The sequence below is a fragment of the Dermacentor albipictus genome, chromosome 1 (assembly GCF_038994185.2).
Source record: "Dermacentor albipictus isolate Rhodes 1998 colony chromosome 1, USDA_Dalb.pri_finalv2, whole genome shotgun sequence".
NCBI classification, from domain to species: Eukaryota; Metazoa; Arthropoda; class Arachnida; order Ixodida; family Ixodidae; genus Dermacentor; species Dermacentor albipictus.
The window spans coordinates 419,278,248-419,295,247 of NC_091821.1; the positions used below are offsets into that span (position 1 = coordinate 419,278,248).

General features: G+C 44.4%; 1 protein-coding gene across 2 annotated transcripts in view; it reads left to right on the forward strand.

The window, feature by feature from the left end:
- The first annotated feature begins 1,492 nt into the window (after positions 1 to 1,492).
- Positions 1,493 to 17,000, forward strand: part of IA-2 (tyrosine phosphatase IA-2) — a 663,183-nt gene continuing 647,675 nt past the window's right edge. For both annotated transcript variants that reach the window (XM_070532244.1, XM_065429889.1), the window contains exon 1: positions 1,493 to 1,712. In XM_070532244.1, the coding sequence (XP_070388345.1) occupies positions 1,646 to 1,712 (67 nt within the window). In that variant the 5' untranslated portion in view covers positions 1,493 to 1,645. The remainder of the gene's footprint in view (positions 1,713 to 17,000) is intronic.

Here is a 17,000-nt window from a genome sequence, read left to right on the forward strand (position 1 = left end):
TTATTATTATTATTATTATTATTATTGTTGTTGTTGTTGCTCTTGTTGTTGTTTTACAAGTGGGGTTAACCTGCCAGACTTCGCCGAAGATTACTCCTCCTGAGCACCTTTTCCCGGATCAAATATTATTTGTCACCATAAGTCAATCAGTCCATTCTGCCCAAAATGCCAGAAGAATGCGTGGCAGATATGATGTGATATGTGAAGATGCACTTGAAATGTGCTTCTCGTGTTTGAAACTAGCTCGTGCTTCTACGCTGGTGCCGTACCATATGATTTCTTTTCTCGCTGCAGTACGGTGAGAAATAATTATAATGAATTTAAATTTTAGTTTCAATAAATGTAAAAAAGATAACTACAAATTTGTATTACCATTGTGTATATAATGATCCTTTCTTATTGATACAAAAATTTACCTTTGTGGTAAATTCGCTGAGCCAGACCACCCTCCTACATTAAAAAGCGGAGCTTAACATTAAATGTAAAGTAACGCAAAATTTTAAGCAAGTGATAGATAAACGCTTTCATGTGATATGTTTTCATGCGATCAGGAGACGATTTATTGCGACAAGTTCCGTTCTATACCACCCAAACAGCACGTTGGACGCAAGTCCTAACAGAAGCCAGACGCAAACGGAACGTATGCTTCACATTCCGCCGTGCTCCCCAAAGATAGCCACGCTCTATGGGAAAAGGGACGTTACAGAACAAACTGTTTCCGTCCCGACAGGTTCACAACTGCTTGCTCGATCGCGCGCGTCCACTGCTGTTTGCTCAGCTTTCCTTGGGCATTCGACAACGACGCTAGCTCTATGTTTGGAACACTTGTTGACGTCGCGGAGGCAATAACGATTTCTCGCCCGATTTCCTGGGCCAGGCACATCGTTTTTGATGACGCAGCACACCCTCTTTTCTTCTTTTTTTTTCTGACGCACAGCCCTTCGAGGGCATATCGGAGGAGAAGGGTCGCCACTCGGTAACACATCAAATTCTCTCTCCAGACCTCTAGGTAAATGGGCAGCAGCGAATGTAAATCACCAAGATGGCGGGAGGAGCCCTACAAACGAGTGGACGACGACGGTCGTTGCTTTGCATAATGGGATACAGCTGGCCGCACGAGCTCACGTTCAGAGAGGACACCTTATATGCCGAGAGCGTAGTACATTGTCCCTACTTCCCCCTCCGCGCTTTTCCCATTTCCTTTCTCCGGGAGCCCTCCCCCACTCCCCATTTCCTTTGCCCGATTCCCTTGCTCCTCTTTTCGCGAGGCCGCGCCGCGTGCTTACTGAAAGGTCGCGCGCTCGCGCCGCGCCGCGCCGCCGGCCTGCGTCGGAGCGCGACGTCGGCGCAACGTCAGCGCTACGTTGGCGCCACGTCACGATCATCCGGGTAACCTCTGGAGGCGCGGGAGGCACCATCTGGCGCAGGCCAAGCGAGGGACAGTCGGACATCCAGCGGGCGCTTCTTTGTTTTTCCTTTTTTGCTTCTTGCGCCCGCAGCAGCCAGCCCTCTGAGCCGGGTGTTTTTTTCGGGAGGAACGTGTGAGACGTACGACATTCGCCAAGCCGATGCCGTCTGTTCGCCTCCCCGTCGGCAACGGCTTCACGATGGAGTAAAAAAAGGCCCCGCCTGCGCGACCGGCAACATGCTGACCGCGGTGGCCCTCTGCTTGCTAGCTGTCGCCGGCGCCTGCTCGGCGGACGGGAGTGTCGGTAAGCCTAACGCCGCGCTGCTGCGAAAACACGGCCAGCAGAGCGATGCGTGCGCGCGCGCTTGCGAGCTCTGTCGCGGTTTTCTTTTGCCTCCCCTTCACTATTCGGCGTGCAGCTCACGTACCGCAAGGACCTCGTCGATCGGGGGCCATTGTCCGAACGTGTCGCGGTCCGGGCGACCCGCGACGTTCGTCCGAAGCAGAGTGAAACTGAGTGCGCGCGGTTCGACCAGCGGGCGAGACCCGTCGCGGCGCTGGCTCGCCCGCGATCAACACGTGAAGCGGCGCCGCGGTACTCGCGAGTGTCATATGGGACGCTCGTTGCATGGGAAAGCGCTGGTGTATTGAGCCCCGTAGATGCCTGACCTCGAGAGGATTGGCTGCGCACAACTGCCCTTTTATTTGAGCCTACCATGTGAGGCGAGGTACAGGCACAGCTGGTAGATAGTATCGATTTTGTTTTTGTTTCGTAATCAGTATGGCTCATCTTTGGCCATGAGGAACCTGTGGCGTTCGACTTCGGTGCGCGACGTATTATCCGGAGTTGCTTATAAAGGGAAAAGGTTTCGATGTAAACTCGTTTTTGAATCCAGCGATCACTTGTCGTGCAGGTGGCTGACCGAGAGAACATCCGTTGACTTAGAAACGCAAGAGGAAACACGAATCGACTGGGAGATTGTTTTTAATCATAAGACTAATAACACTACAGCAATCGATAAAAAAGATGAATTCCCGCGTTTGTTAACGCAATTTCACATTCATAATGCAAAACGGTCGGGCTATATGAAACGATATGAAACTGTTAAGGCTTCTAGAAGGTGACGTCTACAAAGACGCTTTAGCACACTCGAAAAAGCCAGTTCGAAACAACATTTCCATTCCAAACACAAGTACGCTATATTGTCTATGCATCTAAATCTGTAAGTTCGTAGCTATGTGTGTTAGCGAAAAAGGAGTCCTGGACGCCGCGGATAGTATATAAGCGACATAGCGTAACGCCGACAACTAGATGGCATTAAGAATGAACATAGACCAAGAAATGATACGTTACTTATTTCTGCAGTTGGTAGTTGAATATTAGGGGTCTTATGCCTTCATTCAGCATAAAGGTTTGCGCTGGCAGGGAAAGTGCCTTCAGGATAGTTTTTTTCCCTTATGGAAATGTTTTGCGGTGTTCCAGCAACCTTATCAACAAAGGTCTCCCATTTAGCTCTGATAATTTTGTATCATTCGTCTGTCTCGACTTTTATGTTTGCGATGATTGTACGCTGTTCTTCCAGTGTACCCCCCCTCCAACCCCCCTCTTGTTCTTCTTCGAGAATGGTGCTAGTTTCTTAAATGCGTCCGGAGATAGCTGCTGCTCTGCTGTATACCCAATTACCTAACATTTTGCCGCTCGCTAAACGATGGCAAGAACAAGGTAGCGCAATAGCTCGACGAAGACAACTTGAGAAAATGAGAACAAATTTGGGAACGCTTTCTTTCTTCCGTACTTCCACACCTTGCGTTTGCGACTGCAATGTTTTGCATGAACAGTGGAAGACACATTTGGAGAAGAGTAAGCATGAGTGCGACAGATTTATCCCTGCAAGCGTACGTTTCTTTCCATCACCACGCGATGTTTTCGAAAGCGAAAAAATCTCAGCAATTGCCTTGAAACATATTTGTAGTAAAGTAATCATCAGTACTAGACTTTTGCTGTGGTGAGGCTATCTTTCATTTTATGAAAATGAACTTACATTAGCGCTAGTGCACTTGCGTACTTCTTCGAAAGCAATATTCGTTTCTTTTTTACTGGCTTCCTGAGCATCATCTGGGAAAGAAAACGGTGCCCACAGATCACACTGCAGTGCGAAAACTAAGTTGACCAGTCAATCTCTGCAAATAAGAAAGCGGATGATTTCAAATATATTTTGTAAAATAAGACACAACAACAAGCAGGCTGACGTTGCATTCCTACGTAAAATATTGAAATAAAGTGCCAGACACAAAAGATATCTTGAACGTTATTTAGAATACCCATATTGAACACGTGTGTTATGTCAAGACAACAATGGTCGTCGTTAGCATGGTTTAAATTGGTTGCTCTAAAATAGTTGCGTACGTTTGTAGTATGTGAGAATCATGCTATGTGCAGTTCTTTCCGCTGGTTAGCTGTAACTGAGGGGTGCTTGGCTGTGAGTCACGTGATAACAAGAACGTAAAGCACTAAAATTGCCACGACCTCAGAAGGAATAATCACGACGCAGACCATACCGCATGGAACCTGTTACACACAGCAAAGCGATGAGAGTTTGCGAGCAAAGTATTCCCGGGAAATTTTAGTAGAGTATAGAAAGTCCAATAATTCACCTGTAGGTTAGCTGTTGATGGGGTTAGTCATTTTCTTTAACAATCATTCACGCCTAGTTACCGTCGTAGTACCACTAGAAATGAAAGGAAAGAAAAAAGAGAGAGAAGGGAGGAGACTTGCGAAGAGAAATGACACAAGTTTACCTTGTCTACTTAAGCCACTGCACATAACTTGAAGTCTCGTAGTGGTCGTATTACAAGAGAACTTATTCTGTTGCCCTCGACAATAGAAAGTACAGCCTTTGTCACATGTGTTGGATCGACTGGGCGCATCAAAACATATCAAATTTACAAGTCACCTGTTGCACAAAGCGACACACCGTATACCCTCAGGAGCATGGCTTGCCTGAAAGAATCTGGTGCAGCTCCTTCCCCGTTATCTTCGAGCGATAATCTCGAATAACCCATAATGCCTGCATGTTTACTTGCTCTATACCTTATCGGCAGCCTCTAATCACCTATCTAAGCCTCTCTTCTTTTCAAGGTAAAGGTCGCACTTGCGTGACGGCAATAAGCATTGGGAGAGTGTCTGCACAGACCTTCCAGCTATGAGGGCTGAGGAAGAAAAATGGGGAGGGGGGAGTTCTCTTTACCTCTCATCCCACGTCCCACACACCTTTTGCGTGGGTTGTCGCCGTTTGGCTCCTCTCCACCACCCTTCGCCGGTGGTGGCGCCTCGCTTTTGTCACTGCGGACGTACGTGCGTGAAGCAGCCCGCACGCGGCGTGAAAGACCTGCATCGATCGCTTCATGGTTCGTGCCATGCGGCCAAAAGTCCTCTCTCCAACCTCTGACTGCCCCCGTTGATTTGCTTTTCTCGTCTCCTTTCTTTTTTCTTTCTAGGCTGCTCGTTACCTCGCGTAGTTATTGTACAGCTGCGATAACTCGGATACATTCGTGGGTGTGTCGCGTCGCCATTGTTTTCGGCTAATCTATTTGTTGCGCGCAGGGAAATTCGTACAGGTATTAGGTTTCGTTTGCCATATAGTGATACAGCTGTGTATTGACTTAGGTATATTTATAAGGTAAAGGGGAGGTGAACGTTGGACAAGCGTTATTTCAGGGGACGACATATTACTTGTTTCGTCATTTTATATATCTGCCGTTAATTTCTTGCAAACTAATTGCCATACGGCACTTCGTCGTTTCCCTGATTTCTAAAGACTGATCCTGCAGTCTCCCTTACGCCATTTGCGAGATGCTGCACGGAGCCTGTAAAGAGCCGATATCCTACCAAGTAAATACCTTTCTTGCCGCATACCCGAAATGGTCTCAGCTCGCGGTGTGAGAAGCTTGGGTTCGCACTGTGAAATCCGACATCTGCTGTGCAGCAGTGTTACAGGTGATTACTTGCGTTTTATTTTTCTTTCATCTGCTTCGTGCTGAAACTGTCGCCGAAGCACGTGTTCCGCACCACTACCTGACTACTAGACGCTGGAATCGTCGTCGGCATCTTACACAGAACACAACACAACGCCGGAGAAGTGTACTCGCATAATGACGCATGAAATATAATTGGACCTTCATAATCGCGATTGCTGACGCATGCGGCTCTGGCAGTCTTGGTCACATTTTGAAACTGTGTTCTATGAAAGGCACAGCTTGAAAATAGGCAGCTCGCAACGCCGGACACGTTTTTCCTGTAATGCAGGCTTTTTCTCACTATTTGTGTTGCTGCGGCGGAGCACGCTTGCGGTCGCTGAGATACTTATTAGATTAGATAGCTTTAATTTCAAGTGGGCATGATTTTTGCGCACACAAAGATCTTACATGACTAGAATGCGCATGCGCAGGATGTAGAGAGCCTAATTGCGTCTCCCCAGTCCGCACGCAAAAGTGTGCGCTTTTGCGTTGCACGTCCTGCATACGTGAGAGGCTCGGTTGGCAACTCTCGCGAAAAACGCTCTTATTCGCGAGAATGCACGATTTGTACCACAAGATCACTGAAAGCAAACAACGACACAGGGAACGCTGCGAGCGATTTTTCCGCTCAAAACCTTGGGGTAACCGCACCTTAAGGTAATACAAATGCGCAGTTCGCGTATTCAACAATAAAACATGGCTCTGACCCCAGCTTCTTTTTTTTTGTTTTTTGAATAAATGTGCTTGAGGTGGGATTCACGGCTACAGAGAGAGGGCTCAGGTAGGCATGTGAAAGCTATCACCGTATATGCTTGCGTATGCGAAAAACATAAGTGTTTCGAGCATGCGGCGCGCAACGGGTACAGGAGTTTCACTTTGTCGTGCGCAAGGCTTCCTCGCGTGTGAAACTAAAATTCGCTATTGGCGCTTGCTGAAGGCACCATTTTTTTCAGCATATCTCTCCACTAAAGTGTGTAAAATATTCCGACCTATTGACTTGCCAGTTATTCATCCAGGTTCTTTTTATTAGTTTTCGTAACAGGTTGGCAATATACTATTTTTATAATAGTTCTCAAGAATTTTAACAATATTTACGAATAATGCATATACCTGGGAACTGGCACTTTCAGCTTGTCGACAAACTGACTGCTTTCCGGATCGGTCAGCCAATGAGCGAAGAACGACTTCTACCACGAAACACATTCAGCACCTAGGAATAAGCGAAAAGCAATGTACATCAGTGTTCTATAAGACAGTTTCACAGTACTTGTAATTTAAAATTTTGCCAAGCATTGGTTCTACCCAAGCAGCACGTATATGGTTATACGGAAGAAATATATATTTTTTCCCCATCAACTGTTTATTCACGTACGCAGAGTCATACAATCAAAGAGGAACGTAATCAAAATTTTTAACTGAGAAAATGCTTTGACAGTACTTCGCAAAACGTGCATGCTAGATGATAAGTTGAAGAGACTGCAGTTTGCTTGCTCATATCCGCTTCCCTTCTAAATCTTGATCTGCTTGGGCCAAATAGAGTGGACAGGCATAATGACTCCGCGTTAAGGGCATAACAGATATCTCGGGTTTCCTTCATCTACGTTTTCGTGATATGTTAGTAATTGTAAGCATCATGTCTGAAGCTTTACGAGTGTTTAACGAGCACAGGAAAGAAAGGAAGCTAAAAACCTATATACCACAGCAGATATGAAAGCGACAACCTTATAAAATTCCGTCAGGTGTCATAAAAATCTTTCACATGATATATGATTTGAAAGGCAGTTCGAGTAAGTTGGTTATTTCAAAATCATGCAAAAGCACTAGGATATCATTTACAAATAACCTTCTCGTATTAGCATTAGCATAGATATTGACTTCGCTTTCGATTATTTCAAAAATTAATATTCCAACAGCCCTTACGCCACACACAGCGATAATTAACGATTTGCCATTTACGCTGCAAAATGCATTACGCCTTCAAACCATGGAACTACCTCTGAAGCAAAGGGCTGATAAACGCTTGGTTTCTTTTGTTTCCCTATTTTTGTGCATATATACTAGCTCAAGCTAGTTCCTCTGAATATCCCTGTGTGAGAATTTTGAAAATTATGGCTCGAGCTTTCCAAGCGGTAATTGGTGATACTAAATTTGTCTTCTACAGAAGGAACAAGAAGCAAGAAAAAGTAAGGAAGCGAATGAAAAGAAGTTCCGTTTCAACAACGAGATCAAAGAACACGCTAGAAGATTGCCTGACGGGTGGCGCACACTTTGTCGAAGCAGGTAGCGCGGTCACCCATAAAATTAAATAGGATCATGAAAATGAAAGAGCCGTATGAGGGGAAGGAAACGGAAGAGGCACAGAGAGATACAAAGAGAAAGAGTGGTGCAGGATAAAGTTTACGACTTGATTTAGAGCAGAGAAAAACAAAATCGCTCTATGAAAGGAACAAAAGGACGTAAGAAACAGAAAGGGATTAAAAGCAGGAAGAAAAAAAAAACTATCTGCGTGACCCTGCGTACTGACGAAGCGTTGAGAAATGTAATGTTCCTAAATATTTAATCAACCGCATTAGCGTGAAACTAGCTCATAATTTGGTTCTGTGACTTCCACGAGAAGCAAGCGACTGTTGTAAACACACTTGTTTTCCTGCAGCCTGCTCACATAAATTTGAGATTTAAATACTGTTTTTCGAAAGCATTTACTTATATGGCATGCAAGATGGCACAGCGGCGTTATCACAGTCGCTGTAGTGCCAAAATCAAATCAAATTATTGGGTTTTACGTGCTAAAACCACGATCTGATTTTGAGGCACGTCGTAGTGAGGCAATCCGGTAATTTAGACCACCTGAGGTTTTCTAACGTGAACCTAAATCTAAGTACACGGGTGTTTTCGCCACCATCGGAATGCGGCCGCCGTGGCCGGGATTCGGTCCCGCGACGTCGTACTTAGCAGCCCAACACCATAGCCACTAAGGAATCACGGCTGGAAGCTGTCGTGGTAGTGGCGGAGGTTGAGAAAACGCACCAATAATAATAATGAATCATTTAACTTCTGCGGTGTCACGTGCCGAAACCACGATCTCACTTGTATAAAGTACGTCCGTAGTGTTGGATTAATTTTGACCACCCGAGGTTCTTTACCGTGCCCCCAATGCACAATACACGAGTGGTTTTGCTATCCACCCTTTTTAAATGCAGCCGCCACGGTCGGGCTCGAATCCATGGCATCAAGCTCAGCAGCCTAACGGCCTAACCACTGGGCTACTGTGGTCAGGTCTCGGCACTAAATATAGAGAGCGTATTACCGAAAACACGCGAATTAATTTTCTCCAAGCTTGGTTTATTCGGAGAAACTATCCGGAACCGTGTTTATACATATCAAAGCGAAATGACGACAGGTACCATAGCACAATTGTTATGGGCGCACCTGACGCGAAAACGTACTGAAGGGACAGTCCTTAAGAAATGTGAGCGGACAAAGTCAGCAAATAGTGATAACTGCGCTGCAATGGAAACCATGGAACGCATTTTGATGCAATGTCCAGCTTACAGAAACTTCAGTACTATGAGTACTATGACTTCCCAAGAACCCACTAAAGACAGCAAGCGTACTAGATCCTATGCGTTTTCTTTCAAAAACAACGTCATGCCTTAAATGTTATTTCCACATTCCTTCAAAAAGTTGGCTTAATTGACAAACTTTAGTAGCGAAGGCCCTGGCTTTGTGCTTACACCAATAAGGTCTGGTGCGCATTATTTGAACTTTTCTTAATCATCCTGGCTTGATTTGTTTATTTCTTTCTTTTTTTTTGCTTTTGGCATTCTCCTGTATAATGTCATCTGAAACACCAAATCTGAAGCAGCAAGCTCTTTATATGCCGGGGATGACATCCTCCATTTACGTTAAGCTCTTTTTCTCTCGCCGTCTCTCTCAGTGTCTTTCTCACGAGTATACGTCACTGTCACATATTTGAATGCGTTAGCATCTTTTGGGTACTTCACCCACTCCCCAGGAACTATACGTATTTGTTTGCCTGCATCTATGTTTGTGTCAAGCCGTCCTTCCGCCTACCTGGGTCACTGGGTATTGCGTGGTCGAATGGTTAGCGCATCAGGCTGCAGGGCTCGGACCTAACTATTTGATCAACTTGCGTCGCTGACTATATGCCAGTATGACATACGCGCCTCTCTTCCACGAAGCTCTTTCACGTCGACATTGGTCGCAATAGAAGCGGGACTGAGTAGGCACCGCTGATCGAAGAAACTCTTAGACGCCTACACTCTTAGGCAGAGTTACACCCTTTGGGGTGTATCTCTGCCGCACAACAATAATCGTCATCTGCCTTGCTTGCGTTTCCTTTCTTGAAAACGCCGCGCCCGCTTTTTTCCTGTCGGGAATGCTATGTCATGCTGATAACGCGCACAGCGTTCGTTACTGGAAAGTACCGGGCTTGCCGCATTAAAGAAAAGAAATGCGGACAAGACAGATCACGACTATAGTTGTGTGGCAAAAGGGTGTAATTTTACTTAAGAGTGTACTTGGGAGCACTGGGTAGGCGCCACTGGGTCTGTGCTGGTCTTCAATTAACCTCTTCGATGCCAACTTGCGTCACTAGGTATGTGGCAGTAACTGTATACCGCTCTACAATGATGAAAAAGATCCCTCAAATTTATCCGATGCCGATCGGAATCGATCCAAAGGTTCCTCAAGTACAGCAACCCGGTGCTGTAGCAAGCTGCGCCACACGTGCACTGGGCATATGTGCCGCCTTTCAATTAACATCTTTCGCGTCAAAGCTTTAGCAAGCTGCGCCACGAATGTAGTGGTTACGTGCCACTTTTCAATGAACCTCTCGCCAACTTGGGGTCACTGAGTAACAACGCGGTTCGTGGGTTCGGGCAAGCGAGGGAGCAATTCTCAGCGTTAGCCACCCGCCGTGGTTGCTCAGTGGCTATGGTGTTAGGCTGCTGAGCACGAGGTCGCGGGATTGAATCCCGTCCATGGCGGCCGCATTTCGATGGGGGCGAAATGCGAAAACACTAGTGTACTTAGATTTAGGTGCACGTTAAAGAACCCCAGGTGGTCCAAATTTCCGGAGTCCTCCACTACGGCGTGCCTCATAATCAGAAAGTGGTTTTGGTACGTAAAACCCCATAATCTAATCTAATCTAATCAGCGTTCGCAGGCACCGACGTGTCACGCTTCTCGTCTAGGAGGCCACGCGCGGGCATCTCGACAGTGTCGCACTGATGAAACAGCTGATTGAAGAGCGGCAAACAATGCGCTAGCATCCTTAGGTTACATTCAGGGGGGCTATATATCTATGCGTCTTTGTGTCTAACCGTATTCCCGCCAACCTGGGTCACGGTGAACTCACTGTGAACTCCGCGGTCGAATGGTCAGAACATCAGGCTGCTGCAATGAGGGAACAGGGTTCGAAACCAACCATCCATCCAACTCTGGTCTCTGAATACGTACAGATAACGTTTCGCGTGCCGCCACCAGGCGCCGCTACTATACCTCAAACTCCAGCGCAAGACGCCCATACGCTACATGCAGCCGGTTCGCGCTACGATATGCACTCACCTAATCATGAGCTATTGACGGAAAACATCTTTGCCAAAACTTACCGTTCAGTGTAGTTGACGTGTGATGCCGCAAAGAAGACACGCGTACACAGACGCCAAGGTACAGACAGATACCGCACACCACTGCAACAAGCTTTCGTACAAGCGTTTACGTGCCTCGCGCACTCTTTGGGAATTCAAATTGACGCGGACTGATGGCGCACCACCATTGCTGCCATTGCGCATGCGCAGGCGCTCAGGGCGACGAGGGTGTGTGGGCGCGCGGAGAATTCCGAGTGCCTTTTCTTTCTCAATATTTTTTTTTGTATCTGTCTCTCTGGTTGGCGTTGATATATCTATTGTGACGGCTGTATCAGCGTTTTGTTTTCTTTGTTTTACTGCCGCAAACGTCATGCTGTGACAACTGTGAAAACAGTCTTGGGATGGCCGAGAGCGACTACGTAGATAATATCACGTGGTCAACAAATGCGGAGGTATACACCATGTGTATACTAATGTCTACAAATAGGCTCTACAGCAATCTCATCAGTATACAATTTTGGTGGCTTATATCTAACGTAGCTTCGTATTATCCACCGGTACCTGCACTTGCTTACAGTGTACTCGGGTTGGGCCAAGACTTACGCATTTTGTCTATAGTTCATCTATAGACGACATGTAAACCTGAAGCAATAAGACTTTTACAGTATCGGCTGTTTTGTAGTTCATCTGACGCCTTACCAAGATCGCTATACGGGCTGTTCGCTCAAGTTAACATAACGTTTGCTGACGTCCAACCCAACGGCCTTCATTGGCGGTGATATAAGAAACTGTGGAGAATAATTCGAATTGCAAAGAAGTATGCAGGGTGTTTCACTTCATTTGAGCCAAACATTAAGATATGCAAGTGCTACATAGCTGGAGAGAACCAAGGTAATATTGTTTGCCGTTGCTTGGAGATACTCAGATTATTTTCTACATTCCTTCTGATTATGTAATTAGTCTTTATTGATCAAGTTCCCAATTACTGTAATTAGATGGAATGTCTTAACAAGAAAATTGTAGAGCAACTTGAGAAACTCCCGATACAGTTTTCAGTTGCTCAACACGTGCTCCATAAAAGCTGTTCGGAGCATGAAAAGCCCGTGAATACACGCCCTGTGCCTCTTGTCGCGTAGCAGTATATATATAAATATATATATATATATATATATATATATATATATATATATATATATATATATATATATATATATATATGCGTGTGTGTGTGTGTGTGTGTGTGTGTGTGTGTGTGTGTGTGTGTGCGTGTGTGTGTGTGTGTGTGTGTGTGTGAAGAAATACGTAGACTGGGAATAGACAAAAAGAAATGCACGCCTTATCGACTCTCGACTATCAGACCAAGAATGAACAAAAGTAAATAGAAACTGTATTGAATTTTGTCTACAGGTAGTCTATGAGCGGATATAGAGAAAAAGAAACAAACATCCTATCGACTTTTTTCTATATACCGTCTATAGAATGGGAGTTGACAAAAATAAATAGAAACCTCATCGACTTTCGTCTATGGGCAGTCTATAGACTTTTTTAAAAAAAAGGACTATATCTGTAGAAAGGTAAGGTCGTCTATAAGAAGTCTATAGGCCTTCTATAGACAGTCTAAAGTCATTTCTGTAAGGGCGAAATGCAAAAACGTCCTTTTCCCGTGCATCGTGTGCGCGTTAAAGATTCCCAAGTGGACAAAATTAATTCGAGAGTCCCCCACTACGGCGTGTCTCGTAATGATATCGTGGTTTCGGTTCGTGAAACCCCAGAAAAAAAGAAATAATAAGGGATATTGAAAACGTCGTTCTATTTCTGAGCTCGACAATTTCGTGTTTCTTATTCAGCCCGTTGTTCTACAATAAAGCGCGTGAACTAAGATTCATGAAATACGCTGTGCCGTTGGGGATGGAGGGCGAAGTGCGCTGCAAGTTGTCCGTCGATCCAATTAATCGCGGACTGTCGGGGATTACGTAGTGTATCCGGCGCAGGATGTATTAGGACGGAATACGGGAAGATGTGATGCGCACCGAGTGGCGTAAACAAAATGTGAACCTCGTCTCAAACGAAATATTATCTTCTGGCCCGAAATTCATTCTTCTACAACTCGGCACATGATTGTTTTCGAACTTGCTTTATATAACGGCACGATTTTAGCAATTGTATCTTTGCCGGCAGATGCTCTCGTTTCGTTTAACGGCTTGTGTTAAAAAAAACTTCGCAATATTCCTGCGTCGTAGGAAAGGCCTCCCGTTGATCCTCAGTTCGCCACGTTAATATCTGGTGGTTATACAATATACGCAACTAAAGTTCATGCCGGTATGAGATATCCAACAAGATGTTCTGAGCTTCTGCCAGTGGGTGCGCAATGTATCGAACTATTGTTTTCTTTTTTGGACTTATACAGAGCATGAAATACTTTAATTTTTTTTTCGTTTGAGGTTCCATTTCGGTAAAAAAAAAATTAAAAAAATATTGCAATCCCATTGCCGCATTTACTTATTTGTTGCTCTTGGAACTGCTATATTCTCGTTAACATTAATCTGTTCCTATTTCCTCGATTCAGACATGATCGGCACCTGAACAAATTTGAACCAGACGTGTCTGTATGTGAGCAAGCTCAATAACGCTCAATAACTCGCTTAACCTGAACGGCCTTCGCATTTACATTATTCATCCTCCGTACCGTTAGTATATTTTCGAACAATCTTTGGGAAGGAAAATTGATTTGAAGAAGGCAGGCGCCTCGGACGGAATATGCGAAATTGGCTCGGTGGATATCTTGTTTCACCTGGAAGCGGTTCGTCGTGGAACTTTCGTGATTACACACTCCTTTCAGCTACGCCGCCCAATGTTTCGCTTCAGGTTTCCTCCTTTTCCCCCTCCCTCTTCATCCTCCCACGGCGTCGCATGTATACCGCCAACAGAACCGGGCGTCCTTAATGTTCGAAATTGAGTTTTTACGAAAGCCTTGTCTTCAATTCTCGCTTTGTTTAGAACTGTATTTACCCTCTTTATTTATTTTTCTTTCCGGTAATACATGTGCTTTCGGTGCAGCAGCAGCCCGAGTTAGGAAGTGTGGGCAGAGAGCGGCGAGTCTCAGAAACTGAAAAACAGAGGCAGCTCTCGTAATCTCTCCACAATGCTTTGTATGTACGTTCTCTACGGCACGTGGCGACCCATTTCTTTTCTTTTTTTCCCGCTAGAAGTCACTTTTTTTTTGGTACTTTGATGATTCACGGATCATTCTTCGGACCTTGGGCACATATTTTTTATGAAAAAGTTCGAGGGCTAGTTGAGGTTCGTTGGCACAGACGGTAGCCCATCGGGATGGCAAACTTATTACGAGCGAAGGCCGTCGACCAAAGCCATACAATCCTTGCGAATGAAAGGCTCTCTGTATTCAGCTACAAACATGTTGTATGCCAAGAAGTACGAATAAAATGTTTTAGAAAGTGGCCGATGTGCGAGTCTGAAATTTATGTTGTTGGGCGGCAGGATGAGACTCGGACAAAGGAAGGCGTTTTCTGTCGAATGAAGGTTATAATCCGCTTCATCAGACTGTTCTACGCAGTATTTTTGATTCCTCGTAATGCATTTTGCATAAGCCTTATGCAAACGTCAATAGACAAATAGCGCGTTACTTCTCATTGTCCATTGTCCATTCTTCTTTCCATGCGTTGTCTTGTCTTTCGTGCCACCGGGTAAAGACTTCAATAATGTGGCATTGAATTCAAAGGCCTCTCAGCAGAAGATACAGAGCGCTAAGTCAGGTGATACTGTCAACATAACTTGGGTATAAACTCAGGCTGATTGTTAACAATTCGGTTTGGTTTGGTTTCGTTTGACTCTGGTGATGGCAGGGAATATCCACTGCGGGCGACTGAACAAGAGTCAGATAGAATTATTTATATAAAAAGACATTTTCTTCTAATAAAGAAACAACGCAAACGTGTAGGAAACAACCAAGTACATTCAAAGTAACAATGTATTAAGAATTTAGCAGAACGTATCGTCTTGAAACAAGTGTAAATTTCTCAACGGCTGAGCTTAAGTCCCTTGATAAAGTCTTGTGGCTTTCAAGCTGAGCAAGCACCCGCATGGCAGTGCTCAAGTAAGGAAGATCCCAGAGAAATAATATTTATTTATTTATTTATTTATTTATTTATTTATTTATTTATTTATTTATTTATTTATTTATTTATTATAATACCGTGAAGGCCCAGAGGATGTTACAGAGGATGTGGTTTATACATGATCACTGTAATGGTAAAAAAATAGAAAAGTTAAGCGCCAGTACTACTGAAAAAACACCGCATTCTACATAACTCCCATGTCCAATAATATCGTATTACAAATGGGAAAACATGTTTTTATACAGAACTCTATACGTTTCATATTGGGATATTCGGTTAGGTAGCTACGGGCATCTGTTCTCTTTTTTTTCAAAGGGGTCTAATTGGAAAAGAGTTTCGTGATGGCAGTCTTGAATGACTTGCTCTCTTCTGTGGCAGCAACAAATGGGCGGGGGGGGGGGGGGGAGGAGATGATTCTACGGCAAGAAGGAATAGAAGAAAAGATTACTGCGACGAAGAAGGGTCACATTGCGAGAGGTGGTCCACGCGCGAGGACTACTAATACGATGGTTATGAAATGAATTCATGTCGCAGCAGGATTTGGTTGCGAAAGAAAACCTTTTCAGAAAGGAGGAAAGTGAATTCTTTTTCCTCGTGTTGCCAGGTCTGGAAAGCCGAGGGAAGATATCATTAAAGTGAGATTCGAAGTTTGATTTTAATCCGCGACAATAAATCGTGCCGATTAGTTTTGGACGGATACTAAAACATCAATTAACGAGTTTTAGGGAAGATCACATATTGCTGCAGCATATTCTTGCTTTGGGCGAAATGCTGTTTGGCTTAGCAATAGTTTAAGACGCGCAGAGTTTTGATTAAAGTTTCTACGAAGGTATCGCAGCGCGCGATTAGAATCGTTGGAAACATGCTTTATCTGTTAATACCACGATAGGTTCCTGGTTATTGAACTCCGAAATATTTACATGTTGTGACACGCTCGAATTTAGATTCGTTGATAAATTAGTAGAAATAACTGGAAGGGGCGAAGAGGTGAGAAATAGTCATGCCTTTACACATGCTTGCGTTAAGTGCCATTAGGCATTTGTTACACCAGTCGGATAGATTATTAAGATAAGACTGAAGAACAGAATAATAGTTTATACTTGTTATTTCGCGAAAGATGACGCAACAATTTGATGGAGGAGTTCAGGCTGTTTAGTAGGTTGTTAACATTAATTAGAAACAGCAATAGGCTCAGGACAAAGCCCTGAAAATCACCAAGTTTTACGACACAGGGGCAGAAGAACAATTACTAGCCGTCACATATCCAGTACGATGAGTCTGGAAACACTCAACCCACTTTAATATCATAGGTTTCATATTTAGTGGGCTCAGTTTAAAGAGTAGCAACTGGTGGTAGACTTGTGGTAGCAACTGGTGGTAGACCGGCAAAATAGAGAAATAGGCATTCAAATTCCCATCCCTTATGTATGGAAGATAGAAGTTGCGTTTACCACGAGTAGGTCCTGTGAGAACCGCGCTTAAGGTTACTGAATAACTAGTTTGATTCTGGAAATGTTATTAGATTGATGAATATTACATGTTGGAGTAATTTACAGAAAATGCTTGTTATAGATATTGGTTTGTACTTTAGCAGAGAATGAGGGTTACCGAATTTAAATACAGGGATCACCTTCCCAACCTTCCAGTCAAGAGGTAGAATAGAACACTGAAGTGAGTGAAGACGTGCGGTAACAATACTGGCGAGCACACTGCAGGTTTTTGAGGAATTTTGTGCTGATTTCGTCAATGTCTCAGCTAGAGGACAACTTAAGTTTTTGAATAAAATTTTAGAATGCGTCAATCGCAAGAAGATTCATAGGATAGAAA